At 47.5% G+C, this 20,588-nt stretch overlaps 1 protein-coding gene across 1 annotated transcript in view; it reads right to left on the minus strand.

The window, feature by feature from the left end:
- LOC119439989 (uncharacterized) overlaps window positions 1-20,588 on the minus strand; it is a 54,029-nt gene that overhangs the window by 8,524 nt on the left and 24,917 nt on the right. The window contains exons 5-6 of the mRNA XM_049662702.1: window positions 15,739-15,932; window positions 142-289 (exon numbers count right to left, since the gene is read on the minus strand). Coding sequence (XP_049518659.1) covers window positions 142-289; window positions 15,739-15,932 — 342 coding nt within the window. The remainder of the gene's footprint in view (window positions 1-141; window positions 290-15,738; window positions 15,933-20,588) is intronic.

Below are 20,588 nucleotides of genomic sequence, written 5' to 3' on the forward strand. Positions count from 1 at the left end.
TTGCAGGCATAAGATAGCGTCAGCTGGCACATGACAACGGTAATTAGAGATCAGTAAGAGAGTCCTTCATCCTGCATTGGAAATGAGTTAGGCTGATGACGAGCCAAAGTTTGACAACACTGCTCACAACCATTCACTCACCACTCATTGCCTGCTTAATCAGGCTGTCGTACATCACCGGACTGTCCTCATCCCGCTCGTAACTACTGTGCAACTGTCGGCCGCTGCCAGCAGGCTCCAGTTCATCATGTGCTGACGACGGAGTCTGTCGAGCCAACACATTTGGAACCTGTGCAGAGGTCGTTCGTTCAAGTAGTTGATTAGCAGAACACTGGAACTAAAAGAGGGATTTCTTGTGGCGGAAAAGGTAAGAGAACAATTAAGGAAACAACCGGACAGGAAAGAAAGTCAGTCGTAAGTAGTTGCGACACTCTTTCCTGTCTGGTCATTTCCTTAATTGCTTCCGCATCTCATGGACGGCAAGAAGTATGGACCAACTAGTCCAGCAACAAGCAGTAAAAGAGGGATGTTAAAAGGAACACGAAAGAAAAACAAAGAAAAAAGAAAAAGCAAGTCGAGATTTATTAGTAAATTACGCTTATATAATGCCAAAAAAGCAAATTCTATCATGTGAGAGGCCTGACAAGCAAGAACACAGGCCAAAAAACAGACGCCACCTCGAAGTTCCTGCACACCAGCTTGCCGTGACACCAACTGCTCAGGCCTATTTAATTTTCTTTAGCTGCGAAGATGGAACACACTGTATACTGAAGGAGTCAAAGAATGAACTCGGAAAGCTTAGAGAAGTTCCGCAGTGCCACAACGACCCAAGTATGAAGAAACACTGAAATCTGTACGACATATCAGAGTGAGGTACCGCTGCTTGGAGTTTTGGCACAGAATTCCAAAAATTTATGTTGGGTTTTTGTTTTATGTTCAAGTACTGAACATTTTGCGGTGAAATTTATGCAAGTACAGTTCTGAAAGATTTTATCAGTCTAGTTTGAACAGATAGTAGTTACACTATGTGAAGCAATAAGTTGACAAAAAAACTGATGAGCTATACACATCAGCAATATGTGAAGCAATAAGTTGACAAAAAGACTGATGAGCTATACACTTCTGCAATAGCACTTCAGCAATACATTTCTGCTATAGCAAAGTGCACAATGAGAGGAGGCTTTGTTTTGCAGAAGGATGCAAAATGAGTGTTTGGACGGTTTCTACACCCAAACTTACCACACCAGCTCGCTGTGATGCCTTGGGATTTAAACAGCACCTACCAAGGTCTGCATGGTCAACTGTTTATCAGTAAACAAAGACAACCTAGCAAGTGCCAATAACGTTTCCTGCTCCAAAACAGCGAAAGTACAAAAAACAAATTTGTATGTGTTATATCACACCAGTGTGCCGATGCCGAGTTTCAAAATTCAAAATTCATTAATGGAAACTTGGGCCCTCATTTTCTTCAGAAATAATTAAGCAGCCTTTTTCTGCCGACATAAAAACAAACTTATAAGAATGACTTTACCAGTCCAGATTGATTTAATGTTGCTCTTGTGGGGTCTCACACATGCTCTTGGGACAAAGGAATGACAACACAGTAGTGCAAACAATCAAAAGGGCATTTATTGCACCTTTCATACAGTAATGCACACTAGCCGAATTACAACCAATAGAACATTCACACGGGCGCGCGACAAATCAAGGAAGTCCGACTCATCGGGACCCGATGGCGAGCGAATACATTCGCCCGATGCTATGACACCATCGCCTAGTCGTTCACGTGTACAGTCACGCGAACGGTGGCGCGCTCGAACGATTCGTGTTCGTCCATACCGGTGTCCTGCTCTTAGCCTCACGCGACGGTCGCGCGAAGCGGGCCGGCGCACGCGCAATGCGTTCGTGCGTGTTGACCGCCAATCCCAAGCCAAAGAGAGAGCAGAGCGCCTTTGACCTTTTTCTCCCAAGTCACCCCGCCGTTCAGTGGCGCTAGCATCGCGACACTCGCGCCATCTCTCGCAACGCGCCGCAACCACTACAACCACCGCCAGCACTTAGCCACGCGGTGAAGCCGGACCACAGGAGACGCGTGAGAGTCGCGGATCCCCACACTCTCTAGCTAAGCCCATCTAACTGTAGTTGACAGCGATAGACAAAGCTTTAACTGTAACAATGAGAAGTTTGGGAGAGGTCAAGATTTCCAGAACTGCACATATACAGAAATACTATGCAGGTGAACCTGTTGTGGGCATGGTTAGTGTGAACTTGAACTGAACAAATCTTAACCGCTCACATTAGACAATAAAAGGACAAGAGATAAGCACTGCCGGTAACTGCTTATTTAAAGGTCACGAGAGAGAGATAGAGACAAACACAAAACAAACACAAAAGGGGGAGAGGCTAGAGGTTAAGAAAAGGAGATATGTAAAGAAAACAAGCAAACAAGAGAGAGGGGCACAATACACAGGCCCTGTGGTTGGCACAAGTTAACACCAGTGAACGTGAAAATCATTTGCACAAGCCTGTCGCCCTTAGAAAGTGCAACAATGCCTTTGTGACACCCGCAGCTGCAACAGCTGCATGCCGAGGTTCAAAGTGCAAGGTGAGATCTATTCCAAAGGTGGCCTGTTATCATTGCAATCTAGGACAGTTGTGAGTGTGTCTGCATAGTATGTGTCACAAACAAGTCACCAAAAATGTGTTTGTCTTGGTTCGTGTCCAGTCATCAAAAACAGCATTTTTGTGCTGGCCAAGCGCTCCATCCTCCATCTATGCAACCCTCCTCCTCCTCCTATGTGAACTTCGAGCCCTCTGTGGTCCTCAGCTCTCAAAATCCCCACTCTACATTCCTAAAGCCATGTACTAACTGCACCTGTTCTTTTGTGGTGATGCTAAATAAATCTAGTCAAGCTCTGTTTAAAAAAACATCCAATGTTCTATCATGCACTATAAGTTAACAAACATATTTTTTTTAAATGCTGGTCATCCCTTAATGGAGCGAAAATAACTTCATAGAGGCTAGTAGTCCTAGCCATAACCAAAAAGGCAAGGTAACCTCGCATAAGGACAGCTAGATGGGATTCAGAAGCACACGAGTCAAGGTCATGCAGTCGGCTGTTTTGAAAACTTGCATGTTTCATGCAGCTGACATATGATGTCTTGTGCAAGCATGCAAAGTTTTCAAGCTGTATCTGTCCTTGTCAACAGGATCTATTCTTATGTACAGTCTTTATAAGCTCATAAGTTCAAAGATGAACATTTAACAGATATCTGTCTGGTTGGGAATCATTAAATTTCAAAGGACAGCAGGTTTGATACTAACCAAAACATTATTTAATGTACCCGATGTTTCAGAGTCGGACCGGCTCCTTCAACAAGGGTGAGGTTCAGTAGAGCCAGCAGTGTTGTTCATAACTTTTTCTTTGACCCCTCTAAAACTTGCTGGGAACACGATGGCTCCAGCCAAGTCACTGAGTGTGGCCGAGTCATCAGGACACCGTCGAGGCGTATTTCTCGTACAAAAGGAACAGAGAAAGCAGAAATGACAGCCCAGATTTGTTTTCTTATATTCCAGGTGTGTCAGGCCAACTTTTTTGAACCAGGCAACAAGAACAAAGCGATGGTTGACTTGCGCCAGTAAATGATGCAATAAGCACAAATAGTTGCACAAAGTGATGTCTGTGGCCTTTCTGCTGGTGTCAAGGCAAAATCATGCTTAATGTGCACTCTTAGCGCTTAGACTGCAATGTATATCTGCACTAGATAGTCCAGAGCGATTGAAATAGTTGCAGTTGAAGCTCATCTCAGGAAAACCAAGACAAAGAAGAGAGCCTACAGTGCAAGAAGATTTGTTAGGATGTTTGGTGGCAATGGACACTACGGTTCACCAGTTATAGAATGGTGAGCCATAGTGTCCACATTAACAAGGCCACCAAACATCCGAACGCAGGGAGAGGCCTTCGTCCTGCAGTGGACATAAATATAGGCCGATGATGATGATGATGGTTCACGACCAATACGACCGTCATAAAGTGGGTAATCCATCATGAATCTTGAGGGAAAACTAAGAACATTTATTGAGAAAAAGAAAGCGCTGTAAATTTTTTAGTGCGGCTTGCATTGTGAACTGCGAAATTTAAGAAAATCTGACTTGTGAACTGCATTACTCTGGTCAATGCTATATGCAAAACAATTGCTGCGCAATTTGAATCCCCCCATGTGCCATTATGGCTGTAACAGTATGGAGCTTTCATTAAAAAAAAAAAGTAAATTCAACAAAAGAGGAACGCAGTACTTTTAAAAAATGTTATTCTGGGGTCTTAACGTGCCAAAACCATGATCTGATTATGAGACACACCGCACTGGGGGTTCCGGATTAACTTTGACCCCCTTGGGTTTCTTTAACGTGCACCTAAATGCAAGTGCATAAGCGCTTGTTCATGCATTTTGCCTCTATCAAAATGAAGCCTTCGTCACCAGGATCAAACCAGCGACCTCGACCCAAGCAGCACAACGCCGCAGCCAATGGGCTACCATGGTGGGTTATGTAGGATAAGGAGAACTACAACAAATTGCAAGAGGAAAAGCTGCTTTGTCTCGAAGGACTTTAGTGTACAGGACGCCAGTAGAATAACTGGAAGACATAGAAGTCCCAGTCTTTGCCTCAGAAAGCATGTACGCTTATGAAAACACTGGAGAACACTGAAGCTGTCAAGTGAATGCCACAGTAGAAGATACGCTGGACAGTTTGGTTGTATTGACAGTGGTGCACATTTGCTACTGCTAGCACACTGCCAGCATTTCACCACCAATGTCAGAAGGGCTTTTGGCTCCCTTTATTTAAATGAGAAAGCTACCTATCAACAAAGGGGTCAGGCAAGAAGACACAATCTCTCCAATGCTGTTCACTGCATGCTTAGAAGAAGTATTCAAGCTGTTAGACTGGGAAGGCTTAGGAGTCAGGATCAACGGCGAATATCTTGGCAACCTTCGACTTGCAGATGACATAGTCCTGTTCAACAACACTGAGGACATATTACAACAAATGATTAACGACCTTAACAGAAAAAGTGAAGAGTGGGGTTGAAGATTAATATGCAGAAGACAGACATAATGTTCAATAGCCTGGCAAGGGAACAAGAATTCAGGATCGCCAGTCAGCCTCTAGAGTTGGTAAAGGAGTACATTTATCTAAGTCAATTACTAACAGGGGACCCTGATCATGAGAAGGAAATTTACAGAAGAATAAAAATGGATAGGAGTGCATGCGGCAGGCATTGCCAAATCCTGACTGGGAGCTTACTACTGTCGTTGAAAAGAAAAGTGCACAATCACTGCAGTCTACCAGTGCTAACATATGGGGCAGAAACTTGGAGGTTAATGAAGAAGCTCGAGAACATGTTAAGGACCGCACAAAGAGCGATAGAACGAAAAATATTAGGCTTAACGTTAAGAGACAGGAAGACAGCAGTGTGGATCAGAGAGCAAACAGGGATAGCAGATACTCTAATTGACATTAAAAGAAAAAAATGAAGCTGGGCAGGCCATGTAATGCGAAGGGTACATAACCGGTGGACCATTAGAGTTACAGAATGAGTGCCAAGGGAAGGGAAGCGCGGTCGAGGACAGCAGAAAATTAGGTGGGGGTGATGAAATTATGAAATTTGCAGGCGCAAGTTGTAATCGGCTAGTGCAAGACAGGAGGAGGAGGAGTAGATTTTAATGAAGAGAAGGGAGGAGAGGTCGGGCTGGAGAGCGTGCTCTCTAGCCTGCTACTCCTCACTGGGGTAAGGGGAAGTGGGAGATACAGGGAGAGGTAGGTGGCAGGTGATTATGATATCGTACAATGAGCTACTATTTACACACGTTGTCCAATACGCGGTTGTGCACTTTTCACTCACTACACGCAGGAGTAGTGTTGTCCACACAGAACGCCACCGCACAAACACATTTCGCACATTGCATACTGCACACTGCACAGGTCCTAGAGACGACCGTCTAGGCCCGTCTCACCCGTCTCAAGTTCAAAAGTGATCTTATGGAGCGCTGGGCATGATCAATGCTTCTCCACGCGCCTAAAACCTTTGCTTCTGAAAAGGGGCGGGAGTCCAAACAGTCAACACTATGCTTTAGTGTCCTTCGCTCCGCCGCATATTGAGGGAACACGCAAAGTATGTGGCCTATTGTCTCGGGAGTGTGACAGACGCTGCAATCAGGGTCCCGTTCTCGTCCAATCTTGTAAAGGTATTTGCGAGTGTACGCCACACCAAGCCGTAATTGATGGATCAGTGTTTCCTGGCCTCTCCGCATCCGAAGTGGAAGTCGGAATCGCAACCCGGCGTCAAGTCTATGGAGGCGCTCTTGCCGATATTCGGGGCTGTCCCATTGTCGCGCCATAGACGTTTTGATGGGAGTTGTGTAGCAAGGCGTTGATGTCATAACGGCAAAAGGGAAGTTTTATAATCTCCCCGTCAGTGTGCGCCATTTTTGCTTCCGCGTCAACCTGCTCATTTCCGGCTATTCCACAGTGGCTGGGAATCCACTGCAGCGCAATGGTATGTCCGGATTGAGACGCCTCAGTAAGCAGAGTCATGATGTCGTAGATTAGAGGACTTTATGCGCTTCTGTGATTCATATAATTGATTATGAGTTGCAGCACCGGTTTTGAGTCGCAGAACACTGTCCAGTTAGCGAAGTTTTGTTGCAGTATGCAGCGGACTGCTTCTCGAACGCCGGTCAACTCAGCTGCTGTAGACGATATTTAGTGTCCTATCACATGTCAAGACAGGAGTAAGTAGAGAGTGAAGGGAGAGGCCTTCGTCCTGCAGTGGACATAAATATGGGCTAATGACGATGATTTAGATGAGATCCCCTCTATATGTACCATTGCTTTATCGAAACAAAAACATGGGCTTCTACAAGCTTGGTGCTGTTCCACTCCATCCGGTCTCCACAAAGCAAGTGTTGATATTAACGAGATGCAAGTACACTGGAAAAGTTTGGTGCCCGCAATAGTTGTCCATAGGTCAAGTCTTCCATATGAATGAATGTCACGATGGTGCATGACTGTACACACAAGCTGTATCTGAGAAAGTCCAGAAAGAGCGCCTTGTACTATAACTCCAACATTGCATGTACAGACATCATTCATCACTTGTGTCTACCCTCGTCTCCCTAGCAGAAATGGCGCATCATGTTCGTCTTCTGCGTGCCCGGGATTCCCAAACTGGGATGCTCAGACAGCAGGGGACAAGGTTGAAGGTATGAGGAATGCAAGCACTGGCAGTCAATTTGTCGAAGAGTGGTTTTTGCTGAAGCTAGCTGGATGGGTGCTGCGTGTGCGGTAATGTATCGGGCGATTAGGATGATGTTCAATCCAAGATGCCGGAGGCTCACTGAACGGCTGGTGACTCTTGAGATCATCACAAATATATGTAAATCGACCTAAATTGCAGAACCGTCAGCTCATGGATACTACACCAAATAAAAAATGTGTGTGTTCATGTAAGTCAATCGCTTCACCCTCCATGCTTTGCCCTCTCCCACGCATCTGTCTGATAATGCACACTGTGTGTGAACCAGAGAGAGCCATCACTCAACGAAAAGTGGTGCTCTCCCTGGCCGCAATTTAGATGCGGTATACCTAGGTCCACCGCAATTGTACAGCTAGTTCATGCTGCCAGTGTATGCTTCAAGTTTATCCTAATTGAGATGCTATGTATTCTTAAATATTTCATAAACCTTGAACACCACTTTGTGCTCATGGTCTCCTTAAACTCCTTAAAGGTCAATGGCAACAAAATTTCAACTTGCATAAGTTGACTATAAATAAGTACGAGTTCAAAAGTGTACGAGTTCAACGTCATGCCTTTTGGACTCTGTAATGCGCCCGCGACATTCGAGCGCATGATGGACACAGTTCTGCGAGGCTTAAAGTGGCACACGTTTGTGGTATCTTGACGACATTGTCGTTTTTGCGCCTGACTTCACCACGCACCTGGAACGCCTCCGGCGTGTTTTGACGTGTTTATCGAACGCCGGCCTACAATTAAACATAAAAAAGTGCCGATTTGCTGCGCAGCAACTCACGATACTTGGCTATGTGGTATCTAAGGAATGGAATTCTCCCCGACCCCGACAAACTTCGTGCTGTTGCCGAGTTTCCCAAGCCAACGTCCATCAAATAATTGCGCAGTTTCATCGGTCTGTGCTCCTACTTCCGACGCTTCATTTGGAATTTCGCCGCCATCGCATCGCCCCTGACGAAGCTCCTTGGGAGCAACGGGCTCCTCACCTTGTGGTCATCAGAGTGCGACGAGGCATTCACGAGTCTTCGTAGTTTGCTGACTTCCCCCCCAATTTTGCGCCACTACAACCCAACGGCCCCTACAGAGGTCCACACAGATGCCAGCGGTGTTGGCCTTGGCGCTGTCCTCGCGCAACGCAAGCAAGGGTTCCCTGAGTATGTCGTTGCTTATGCCAGCTGAATGCTTACGAAAGCCGAGAATAATTACACCGTGACTGAAAAAGAATGTCTCGCGATCATCTGGGCTCTTAATAAGTTCCGGCCATATTTGTATGGCCGCCCATTTGATGTCATCACGGACCACCACGCACTATGTTGGCTGGCGTCATTGAAAGATCCGTCCGGCCGCCTTGCACGTTGGGCACTTCGCCTGCAAGACTACGACATCCGCGTACTCTACCGCAGTGGACGACACCACTCGGACGCCGATGCCCTCTCGCGCTCTCCCTTGGCTGACAATATATCTCGGTTGACTGCGTCTGCCATCGACCTTCGCACCACGCTTCTGAGCAGCGCAAGGACCCCTGGATTGCGTCGCTTATAGGCTGGCTCTCTGATCCATCGACCAGGTCTACAACCCGCGCATTGCGCCGTCAAGCTCACCATTTCGCCATTCGTGACAACCTGCTTCACCGGCGCAATTACAGCTCCTACGGTCGCCAGTGGTTGTTAGTAGTGCCTCGCAGCCTGCGTTCCGAAATGTGCGCAGCTTTCCACGCCGATCCCCAGTGTGCCCATGCTGGCGTTTTCAAGACTTACCAGTGCCTTCAACAGCGGTACTACTGGCGAGGGATATACAGCTACGTTCAAAAGTTTGTACGCTCTTGTGCCGATTTCCAGCGCCGGAAATCTTCATCCCGCCTCTCGCCAGCTGAGCTGCAACCTTTACCTTGCCCCACCCGGACCTTTGGGTGCGTCGGTATAGATTTGTACGGGCCCCTTCCCATGACTTCGGCTGGAAACCGCTGGGCCATTGTGGCAGTACGCTGAAACTGCGGCGCTTCCGGCAGCTACAGCGTGTGACGTTGCCTCCTTCCTGCTTCGTCGATTCATCCTACGTCATGGGCCACCCCAGGAGCTGCTCAGTGACCGCGGACGGGTCTTCCTTTCCGAAGTAGTCGAAGCTGTTCTCAAAGAGTGCCACGTCGTTCATCGCACAACTACGGCTTACCATCCTCAAATCAATGGACTCACAGAACAATTCAACCGTATGCTCGGTGACATGCTCTCAATGTACGTCTCCTCCGACCACACGAACTAGGACGCCATTCTACCCTTCGTCACCTACGCGTAAAATACCGCTACGCAGAGCACTACTGGTTTTTCGCCATATTTCTTATTGTACAGCCGGCACCCATCGCACACCATCGACACAATGCTACCATACTGGCCCGACGCATCTGAATGTGCGCCCATTTCGGTGAGACATGCCGAAGAGTGCCGCGACCTCGCCCGTGCCTTCACCTCCACTGACCAAGAGCGCCAGAAGAACACTCGCGGTGACCCCACCTCCGCACCCACCTTTCTTCCTGGAGCGCTTGTGTGGCTCTCAGTTCCTTCCGCTGCACCTGGTCTGTCTTCCAAGTTAATGCTCAAGTATGAAGGTCCCTACCGCATCGTCGAGCGTGCATCACCCGTCAACTATGTGATTGAGCCTGTTGAACCATCTTCGGACATGCGCCGTCGCAGACGCGACATTGTCAACATCGAGCGCCTCAAACCGTACTATGATCCACTAATAGTGACGAACTGTTAGGTCACCGGACAGCTCCCTTTTTCGTCCCCGGGGTAATTGTAGTGAAGAAGAGGGACGATGCAGTGGGACATCCTTACCAGCGTTGTCTAGTGGGTCAGTCTCTCCAGCGCATTGCTCGGACTATGCCGCTCGCGCTCGCGTTGCCTTGAACTGATCCAACGGTTGGCCCTAACGCCTGTGTGCAATAAACGCCTTTACAAGTGTATATATTAATCAAGCAATCTTGAAAAACCTACAGGCCTAGTAATTGTCCAACTTTTTTGTCCAACTTTTTTAGTAACAGCCTTTGAATAGCCCCCAAGCAGACGACACATACAGCTTGTAGTTAGCAGATATAAAAATTTCAGCACATCACTACCCAGATATTTAGTGCTCTGCAAATTCCACCCAATCATGGAGCTGATACCGAAGAGCAGGCTGGCTCTCACAATTCTTGGTTCTGCATCAATCATTTCATACAAGTGGTACAGGCAGCACTTTTTTTCCGGTTTCAGTATCAAGAACATCTTTTTTTTGCAGGCTTTTCATGGTGTCCACTCGAAATATTTCAAACGCATAAAATTCTGCACTATAGTACAGTGTAGACCGCTTATAACGTAAGTCGCCAGGAGTCGCGAATATTCGCACTATAAGCGGTACCGCACTATAGCCAAAGCAACAATTTTCAAGGTTCACACATATGCAAAACATGTGCACCGAGCCGCCACGCGTATGCGACAGTCGAGGAATGCGGCTAGAACGTTTGCATTCAAAATTTACAGTCAAATCTCGTTAATTCGTACCAAATCACGCAGCGGCGCCTCCAACCGGCATTGCTCCGGCACCGCCATAGAGTAAAAGCTTAGGGAAGACCCCTCAATGTAGCGCGCGAACAAACCAAAAAAAGAAAACAAAAACGCGGTGGACATTTCACCCTCTCTCAAATGGCAAGATCGCCGATTCTGCGTTGCGCCGGAACATGCGTATATGTGCCGACGTCTCAGCCACGCTACCTCAGCAATTCGTTTGCCTCAGCAATTCCTTCGGCGTTGTCCTCCATGTAGCATCGGACAAGGGTAAGCACGCTGCTCTCGGGTGGCAACGTGACATGATCGTCAGCAACGCGAAGCGCGAATGTCACGGTCGTTGTCATTACGGTTCGCTATGGCTTGTGTAGTAGCAAAACTGACTCTAGACTCTTGCAGGTCGATGATGGCACCATTCGCCTGAAGGAAACTTATGCCAAGTATAAGGTCCTTTGAACATTCAGGAAGAATGACGAAGTCGCCGATGTACGTGAAACCGTGAATGTTGACTCGTGCCGTGCTCCGGCCCATTGGAGTTATGAGGTGCCCTCCTGCAGTACGAATCTGAGTTCCGGCCTATTGCGTCGAAACTTTGTTCAGTGTATGCGCGAGATTCTGGCTTATAACAGATGTGTCCGCACCCGTGCCGATCAATGCCGTGAGTTCATGGTTATCTATGGTAACTGGTACGTCGCAAGATACTGACACCGAACTGCACTGATTTCTCTGCATCTCAATTGCGCCCAGGGGCGGATCCAGGTTTTTTCTGAGGGGGGGGTCAGCTTCTGTCAATGATGATGATGATGATGATGATAGTAGACTTTATCATTTACCGAAATTCACCGTTTCTGCTCACGATAAACCCGCGTTTTATACGGCTAGAGCAACACCTGTAGCCCGTCGTGGTGGCTCAGTCAGCTCAGGCGTTGCGCTGCTGAGCACGAGATCGCGCGATCGAATCCCTGCCGCGGCGGCCGCATTTCGATGGAGGTGAAATGCAAAAATGCCCGTGTGCTTGCGTTGTAGTGCACGTTAAAGAACCCCAGGTGGTCAGAATTAATCCGGAGTCTTCCACTATGGCGTGCCTCATAATCAGAACTGGTTTTGACACGTAAAACCCCAGAAAGAGGAAGAAGCCCTATAGCGAAGCCAGGTATCGGTTTCTCCGAGCTTATAGGAAAAGGACGTTACCCAATACAGCCATGTGCTTGGCGGCTGTGCCTGATAATACAGGTTGTTCAAAACTAAGCTTTCTGGTTTTCTTAAAATTGGGCACTGGGAGGCACGCGAAGACCACCTGTGCAAATAGGTTATGTGGCCAGGGGGGCACAAAGTGAGGTGATAATTACGCTGTGAGCAGCCCAATTAACTAAAATTGAACAATTATTTTTTTGTCGACTGCAGTAAGTGGGTATGTTTGTATTGAAAACTTAGAGGCAGTCATGTTTCTACACAGTATCAGTCGGAATAATTATTCTAGCGTGTTCGTGCTCCGAGATATCCGACTCCAAATTTCAATTGTACTGCGCAGAGGTATCGACTCGACGCGAGAGCGGTTTATGCTTTGCGTTGCTGGGGAAGGGAGGCATTTTGAACATTTTTAGGACTTCACATCTTGATGGGTGAAGTGTTGTCATGAGATTTGTGCATGACAACACCAAAGTTAAAGCGGCAGTATGAAATATTCGTTAGCATAGCTAAAAAGGTTTCTGCTGTTGATGGTGCAGTTGTTGCTTTTGATTTCAATAAAACTTACAATACTTGGAAATCAGCAGTCACTTTATTTGCGTAGCCCAAACAAGGACCATGCCCGGTCGTCTAGTCACCATTACGCACGCACACTGCCCTCCGGCTTCTCCGCTCGCGCCATTATCTCGGCATGGCAGCTACCATCATCGTTACAGGCTGCGCGGTCGCGTGTTACGACAGCAGTTCCGGGTTCTTCGATTTGTTAAATTTTTTTCGCCAGCCGTGAGGGGAAGGGGGGCAGTTATTATTTTTGCCAATGCCTCCGCCGCGTTGTCAGACTAAATGCCGCACCCAACAGCCGCATCACATCAGGGAGGAGCTTTGCGCCGATCCTCACTCTCTCGCATGCGTAATCATGCGAACGACAATTAAAATTTGGAGTTGGATACCTTGGAGCATAGACATGCTAGAAGAATTCTTCCAAGTGAAACTGTGTAGAAACACGACTGCCTCTAACTTTTGAATACAAACATACACACTTACTGCAGTCAATAAAAAGTTAATTATTCAATTTTAGTTAATTAGGCTGCTGACAGCAATAATTATCTCACTTTGTGTCCCCCTGGCCACACAACTTATTTGCGCAGGTGGTCTTCACGTGCCTCCCAGTGACTAATTTTACGAAAACCATAAAGCTTAATTTTGAACACCCGGTATATCTAGCCTGTTTTGTTTCTTAAAATAAAATTTGGGATGATATGTCGCAGGTTCGTTATAAATGCGTAAGCACGGGTCCGTCTTTGGAGTTCTGTTGGGACACCTTGATTTCATTAAAAAGATTCTTTGTGTTCGGCTGATACACCTTCGTTTGCTTTGGAGGACTAACTTCCCAATTCTCAAACAGCCCTCGACTCGAAGCTCTTCCTCCGCTCCACCTTGTCGAGCACAGCGCCGCCTCTCGAGTGATAAAGACGTGACAATTCTCAAGAATTCCCATGAATGATCATGAAGCTCAGTGACCACTTCTTTGGAGGGATGGAGGTGCTATCTTTCCTCTTGAGTCGAGGTGTTGTGTTGACTAGAGGAACGTTCTTGAATACGGGCGTAACGCTCCGCTCCAACGCGGCAACCACTACGCTGGTTGTTTACAATATGCGCATCACCGCGTATGAAGACTCACGACGCCACCTACAAGAAGAACGATGTGGCGTAGTAGCCGAGAGCGCGAGCCAGCGCCTTCATGTTTTGTTTCCCACGCGACGTCATCCTTTTACACAAGGCGCACATCTGCTCCTGTTTCTCTAACCACGCGACGCCATCCTAGGCCCGTGCGCTGGCATTGGCCGCTGACGTCATGCTCCCCCACTTCCAGCCGCTGCTCGAGGCTTCGCCCCGCTCCGCGAGAACGCCCACTCAGATAAACGGATCAGGTGGCTTTGAGCTTCCTATGCTTAATGTACGACAATAAAACTGTGAAGTTACAATGAAAAACTTGTAGCGTATGAACGGTACTGTGCTCGTACTGGATATTGTCAACGTGTAACTGTATTGACAACGTGTCAACGTGTAAGAACGAGTGCTACAGTTAAAAAAAAAAGTTGCCTATGCATAGTTCTTAGTTTAGCTGTTAGTTGTTATTATTTATATATGGACACTTCAGCGAGAGATCTCTTTCATTAAGCAGGTTGGTCGCAGAACCAATGACAGCAAATGAGGCAACCGATGACACCCCAATGCGGAACCAAGTTGATCAGGCGCGAAGGCGTTCGCGCGGACATCGGCGTGCTTGGCAAAAGGGACGTCCCCTCGTTCATTCGACGCCACCGACGGGACGAGTAAGGCACAGGCCGGCGCCAGGAGGTCCGAGGTGTTCATAAGAAAAATTAACTACGGCAACTTCGTGACACCACACCCCTACGGAGTACAACTAAGCTTGTGAGCGAGCTAACTTTACTTCTACATGGCTGATACCACTGGCACTCGCGAAAAATAATTTTGAATGAATGCTGGTGGCCATATTTTTTTGTGACAGGGCAATCCCCCTATCAGCGAGGGGGCGATACAGAAATCTGAGGGGGGGGTCAGGACATCCGGACATCCCCCCTGGATCCGCGCCTGCTTTCTCCTTTATCCTTCCTCTACTTTCTAGTCACGTGTTGACCTTGCACGCTGCGACGCTGTCCCAGGCCGGTCAACGAAACTACCCACGCCGGCAAACGCCCGCTTCCCGATAACGGCAGAAAATGAGGGGAGCTGGCGCCGGGCCGGCTCCGGCGGGCGCGCACGGTGACAGTCGAAAGTGAGGGAGCTACGAGGGAGGGCGAGGGGAGCCACCGAAGCGGCGGAGTTGCCGAGGTGAAATCCGCTTCCCTGCCGCCCTCCTCCCTCACATTCCACGGTCTCCGCGTGCGCCCTTCAGCGTGCCGTGCGGCGTGCCGGCGCCGCTCACTCGCTCGCTGAAGTTTCATTTACTGCCGTTATCGTGAAGCGAGCGTTGGCCGTTTCGTGGCCCTCGCTCGCTATGCGCGCCGTGATATTTCACGACTCGACTCGCACTCAAGATTCTGGTTTCAGCCTCACTGGCTGTTCGTTCGCACCACGTGCCCTTCTCCTCCACTTCGTCTCTCTTTCTTCCTCGAGTACTCCTTGGGGCGCCTGTTTGAGGGGAGCATTCGCCGTCTGCGGTACCCCCAGGCAGCCGCACTGTAACCGGTATTTCGTTTCCCGCAACTGCACTATAAGCGATACGTGTATACATGGAGATAAACGGGAGCCTGAAAAGACCACACTATATCCGGTCCTGCACTATAAGCGGTTACGTTATAAGTGGTCTATACTGTATGTACAATACCTCAAACTAGCCTTTTTACGCAGTCAAAATTTTGCAGCAGCCAGCCTGTAAAGCTGCATGCTCCTGCGTAATTTCTCATAATTTGGAGAAACAATGAGAGCATCTAAGGGTAACAGCATTATAGCAACTACAGGGCTAAGAAAGCAAATGAACAAATAGAAAAACAAACAAGCAATATGACACACTAATCCTAATAAGCCAAACTCGTGGTCCAGAAAATGTGAAAAAAAAGAAGAACCACCCCCCCCCCCCCCCCCAAAACAAAAAAACAAGATTGGTTAACAAGATGGGACCCTCATCGTGATGGGTTGGTCTTACATGTTCCAGAGTTAAGAACTGTGCGTCTAACCTCAGAATGGTCCAGTCTTGGCTTTGGATATGCCATGGGGCCGCAGTTTATTGCGGTCTTGCGGTTCTCAGATTGGTTCAATCTTGGCTTCAGATATGTCACTCTGTTGCCGTCAGTTGCGGTGTTTGAAGGTTGGCATTGGACATCGTTGGTATCAGATGCCTTGATATCCTCGTTTTGTTGGCACTGCATCTCTGGAACCAACAGCAAGCAAGAACAGTGAAAGACTTCTCCGTTACAGCTATAGACCGTTATTTCATGGGCGCCGCCATTGCGTAGGCACTGGCGCCATCTATGGGCAGTTGGCATGCTGGCTTGGGCGAACACCCCTGTTGTATGCTATGGTGTACACTCGGCGGCAGTTTCTCGTGGTTTTTTCCGCGCTCGCGCAGTCTATTTAGCATGACATAGCGTCTTCTACTGGGGAACGGTCCTGTGAGGCGTAGTGAAGGCATTAAAGTGTGAAGTAATTAAGCGGCTGGAGTTTCAGCAGGTGTTAGGGCGGAAAGAGCACCCAGCGCGATGTGTGCACGTTTGTTTGAGCCTACATCAGCCTCGGAGATCAGTTAGGTATTTCTAAAAATTCGTTTCACGAATGTTACCTTACTGTAGCATTCTCAGCACTGTAATTCTAAGCTCTGGTTTAGCAGCAATGAGTAGTTACGAAACATGATCCTAACAGCTTGGGTACCGTTCTGCTGGAGAATAAGTTGTGCTGTTTATTTGGCAAGCTTTCAAGTTGTTATCTGTAGATACATTAGGTGCCTGCCTTGTTTGTGGGGCAAGGTTTCCTCCCACAAATAAAATAGTCTGGTTTATAATAACCGCATACCGTACAGTGTGAATCACACTTTTCGGGTGTTTGAACGACCAGCTGCAGACTGAGCGAGCGACCGAGGCAGTACTAAATGCTGTCTTATAGATCTGTTTGGTCTATATAGCGCATGGTCCAAGTGCTCCAAGCATGCAGCACGACCATGCGAAGTCTTATTGTGGCATTATCCAGTGTTCCGTTTTATTCTTCCGCAAAAGAAGCACTTAATAACTTATTTTTTCTTTTTTTTTTCTGTCTCGTAAGTCCAGTCTTCTACGCACACTCACCCATCTTACGGAAATTGTGTCCATACAAATAGCTGTTGGGTTCTTTTTATGCGATCCCCTTTGTATATTGTGCCTTACAGGGCAAAAAGGTAATGCCGATCGAAGCACAAAACTTGTATCAAGTCGGCTTACCAACCGCAGTGCTCGCCGTGTTGAGCAAAGCCTTCGGCCTCATACAGGAGGCTAACGTAGACTTAGTGGTTTGAAGTCTACTGGACTTAAAATGCGTGAGAACATTGCCGGTGGCTGATGCAAATGTTTCACAACAATTGGTGCTTAAGATATTTCAGGGCTTATTTGGCTGTACACGAGCACACTCTCATGTTTTAGTTTCCACGTCAAGCAATCAGACAGAGAGAAGATTTTCCAATTCACACTGGCAATTCACAGACGTCGGTTCTCTTCATCGAGTGAAAAACCGATACATCCAACATAGTTCACAACACATACACACACCGCGGTTGATGGTGCGCGTCACACTTTTGCAAAGCCAAGAGAAATTTCCATATACTGTAGCTACTGCTGCACCTAAAGGCTACACAGTGCTTGTCCGACGACCTCGTAAGAACTGACATCCCGTAAATTGTACTCGGAACTAGCTAAAACGCCTCCAAATCATTCCCCAGCGTGCGACTGGCAACACATTCAAGCAGCGCCGCACCGGCTCACACAAGCCAGAGAGGAGGAAATGCTCGCTGCCCGCCCTTTCCTCCTCGCCCAATGAAAAGGTCTATAGCTAAGTTGCTTTTGAACACACCAAATGCATCTTCTTGGCCCTATAGTCAGCCCAGAATAAAGAACAGCCCAGGTTTTACAAAGAGTACTGTAAAAGAAAAGAAAAGCCAGTTTATGCAAATGCACACTGAGATGTAGTGAGTCAAAAGGATGAAGTTGATTTTTGATGTTTATCGAGATGAGACTGTGTAGGAACTCAAAAACAGAGGTTAAATTAATGCAGGCATTAACATGTACGTTGAGGATTGCCCCTGCTGCCAGCATTCGATGATCGCCACCAGTCAGTCTGTCCCGGCATGTCTCGGTTCATGATGCATGCAGCGATAGGTGAACTGAAATCAAACTGCTGAGGCCCCCGCAAACGGGACACTATAGACATTTTTATCGCGAGGAGGAACGTAGCCTCTAGCCAGTGCAATCCTGCCGCTGTGCTGCTATCCTTGTAGTGGTACGTGTGGACAGCCATTTGGGAACAGTAGCAGTGCCATTGCAAATTACTGAAATTCTAATGTGTTTCATGTGTGATTGCTGTGATGTCAGATGACTCAAGGTTAACGAGCTACCACTGCGGTGAATTTGGCTGCAAAAAACCTTTTCGGAAGTCGTGGTGGTTGTGGACACAAGCTGTTCCTGCTGCGCCACTTAAGTTGCAGACGAGCATCAGCTTGGGATTGCCAGCGTAAACAGAAAGAACTTGATGCCATCGGCTTCGCCGCACATGTTCAGGTCATTTCATTTCTGGTGAGCGCATGGCAACAAACTCGGCACCCATGATAACCATGAGACATGAACGAAAGGTGCGTATTCAAGTCGATCAACTAATGTGAATGGTTTAAAGCCAAATATTTCATTGTGCACGCACATTAAAGTTAACCTGTCCAAATATGTGCTAGGATTATCGTGCTTGGGGACCAACGTTGTGGTGGAAGTTGGCTGGCGACGTATTATGAAAACGGAGTGCGTGCAGACGAGGAAAATTAGACGTTCTTTGCTGAACAATGTTGAAATGTTCAAGAAAGAAAATGTTCTTTTGCGTTCTCGAACCAAAGCCGTGCTGACCATATGCTGGTTGCCCCTTACTCTTTGAACTCTCCCATGGACCCCCATCTCGCCAGCAAGCTGCCTGACCGATGACACGCACCACGCACTATCCTATAGCTTCCAAGACTAAAGTTGTTGTTGCAGGCAGCAATTTTGCATTCTGCTCTCCAGAGTCGGTGAGGTGCCCTCGCAGGACGAGTGAGACTATTTTCTTTCAATATGCTTCACACGCACTTGGTTAACTCTGTTAATGGTCCTGTTAACGGCTGTTCTGAGCGACTTATCTTATTTTACAGTTCTTTATTTTTGTAAAGATTGATGCTGGCGTGTCAGGTAAATAACGCTCAGAAAAACTTGAAGGACGCTTAAGCTTCACCTTTAAGAGTGGAACACGATAGCATTCGAAGATCCCCTACTACTTCTCACACTTCCCGGCAACTACAGTTTATGTAACCGTAATGTTTACCGGGAAACGCTGGCGGCGAACGCTATGCACCAAGGTGGGCCGATCCTGGCAGCAGTGCAGGGCAGAGCAATGGCTCATAGCCCCATAAGGCAGATGCTACAAGCAGTGACTCATCACAATCAAAGGGGTTTCTGTTTGAGTTTCCGCGTAACACAATTGTCTTTTCTCGTACATTGAAATTACAATCCGATGCTATCATGTTTGTAGGTTGTGTTTAAATCGTACTTTATGAATTTCCCGACGCATCTTACTTTGAGAAATCCAATTAGTTCAGTAACGCCTATGCACCCCCACATGGATGACCTGCGTGGTTCGGGATGAGTTTTTTCTCATGGACAACGCTGGCCGACGTTGACGCTCGATTTTCTGCGACACGGGGCCCTTAATGCTATTGCGTTAAAATTGTGCGGCACACTGCGTGGGATATGGAGAGACCTCCGATTGTTGTCACAGTAGTGATCCCTTGATATAGTTCAAGACCAGACATGTTGTATATTGACAGTGTTCAGATTTGACTCGCCTCCTATTTCGATAATGGACACAGCTATGGCAGCACCAAGGGGCCTGTCGCCGTTTGATATTGCAGCCATTTCAAAGCTCCCAGTTTAGCAATAACACGCCAAGAACTTTCCCAATGGCAAAAACTTGTTGAAATCTCTCAGGAAAACGCGAGAACTCGCAGCTCCGCGTTTAAAGTATACGTTTCGCTTTGCAGCCGCCAGCATGATCCCACATACCAGCCTGGTGGTAAAATGTGTCGGACGATAGACGGTGCTGTAATCGTAAAATGACTGCACCCTTGATGGAACGGTCTATATACAAATTGATGAGGAGAAGTGTGTGCAAGAAGCATAGTACAATGCGTAAGATATTGGTAAGGTTGACTAGCATGCATCCGTTTCATTCCAGAGTCTTTGGCCTGATGCTAACTGGCACACACACAAATGCCAATCGTCTCAAAGAGATAATTAGAGTTGGTATGGGAGAAGTATGTACGCGATTGCAACCCGACGGTTAGAATGTCAGGCTGTTGTGCTGGGACACCACGGTTCGATCGCACCATTGGACACATAATCGTTACCTATACGGCAAGACAGCAGCAAGAAAGCAGAGATAGAAATACTGGTTCCGATAAAATGTTTCCGATTTGTCTCGGTCTGCTCTTTATAAGAGTGTTGATGAGCAACCAGCTTCAGTCAGATACTGACTGGAAAAGCTGATAAATTAAACGACAAAATGACAGAAGGGTGCAAATGTTCACAGCATAAAAGAGCCATTCAGAACACACGGTAGGTTATGCCTCATGGAGAAGTGTTCCAACACTGGGTTACCACACCACCAGCTGCGAAACACTACTGCCAGTGTCGGCAAGCAAACAGCATGTACATTCTAATCAGGCAGCATCTGCTACCATGACCGAGTGCGGCACAGCATCTCTGGCAGAGTAAAGGGACTTAAGCAGTGTCAATCCTGGCAAGTAGTGAATAAGAATGGAGTGCTGGGCAAG

The sequence above is a fragment of the Dermacentor silvarum genome, chromosome 2 (genome assembly GCF_013339745.2).
Source record: "Dermacentor silvarum isolate Dsil-2018 chromosome 2, BIME_Dsil_1.4, whole genome shotgun sequence".
In the NCBI taxonomy this organism is placed as follows: Eukaryota; Metazoa; Arthropoda; class Arachnida; order Ixodida; family Ixodidae; genus Dermacentor; species Dermacentor silvarum.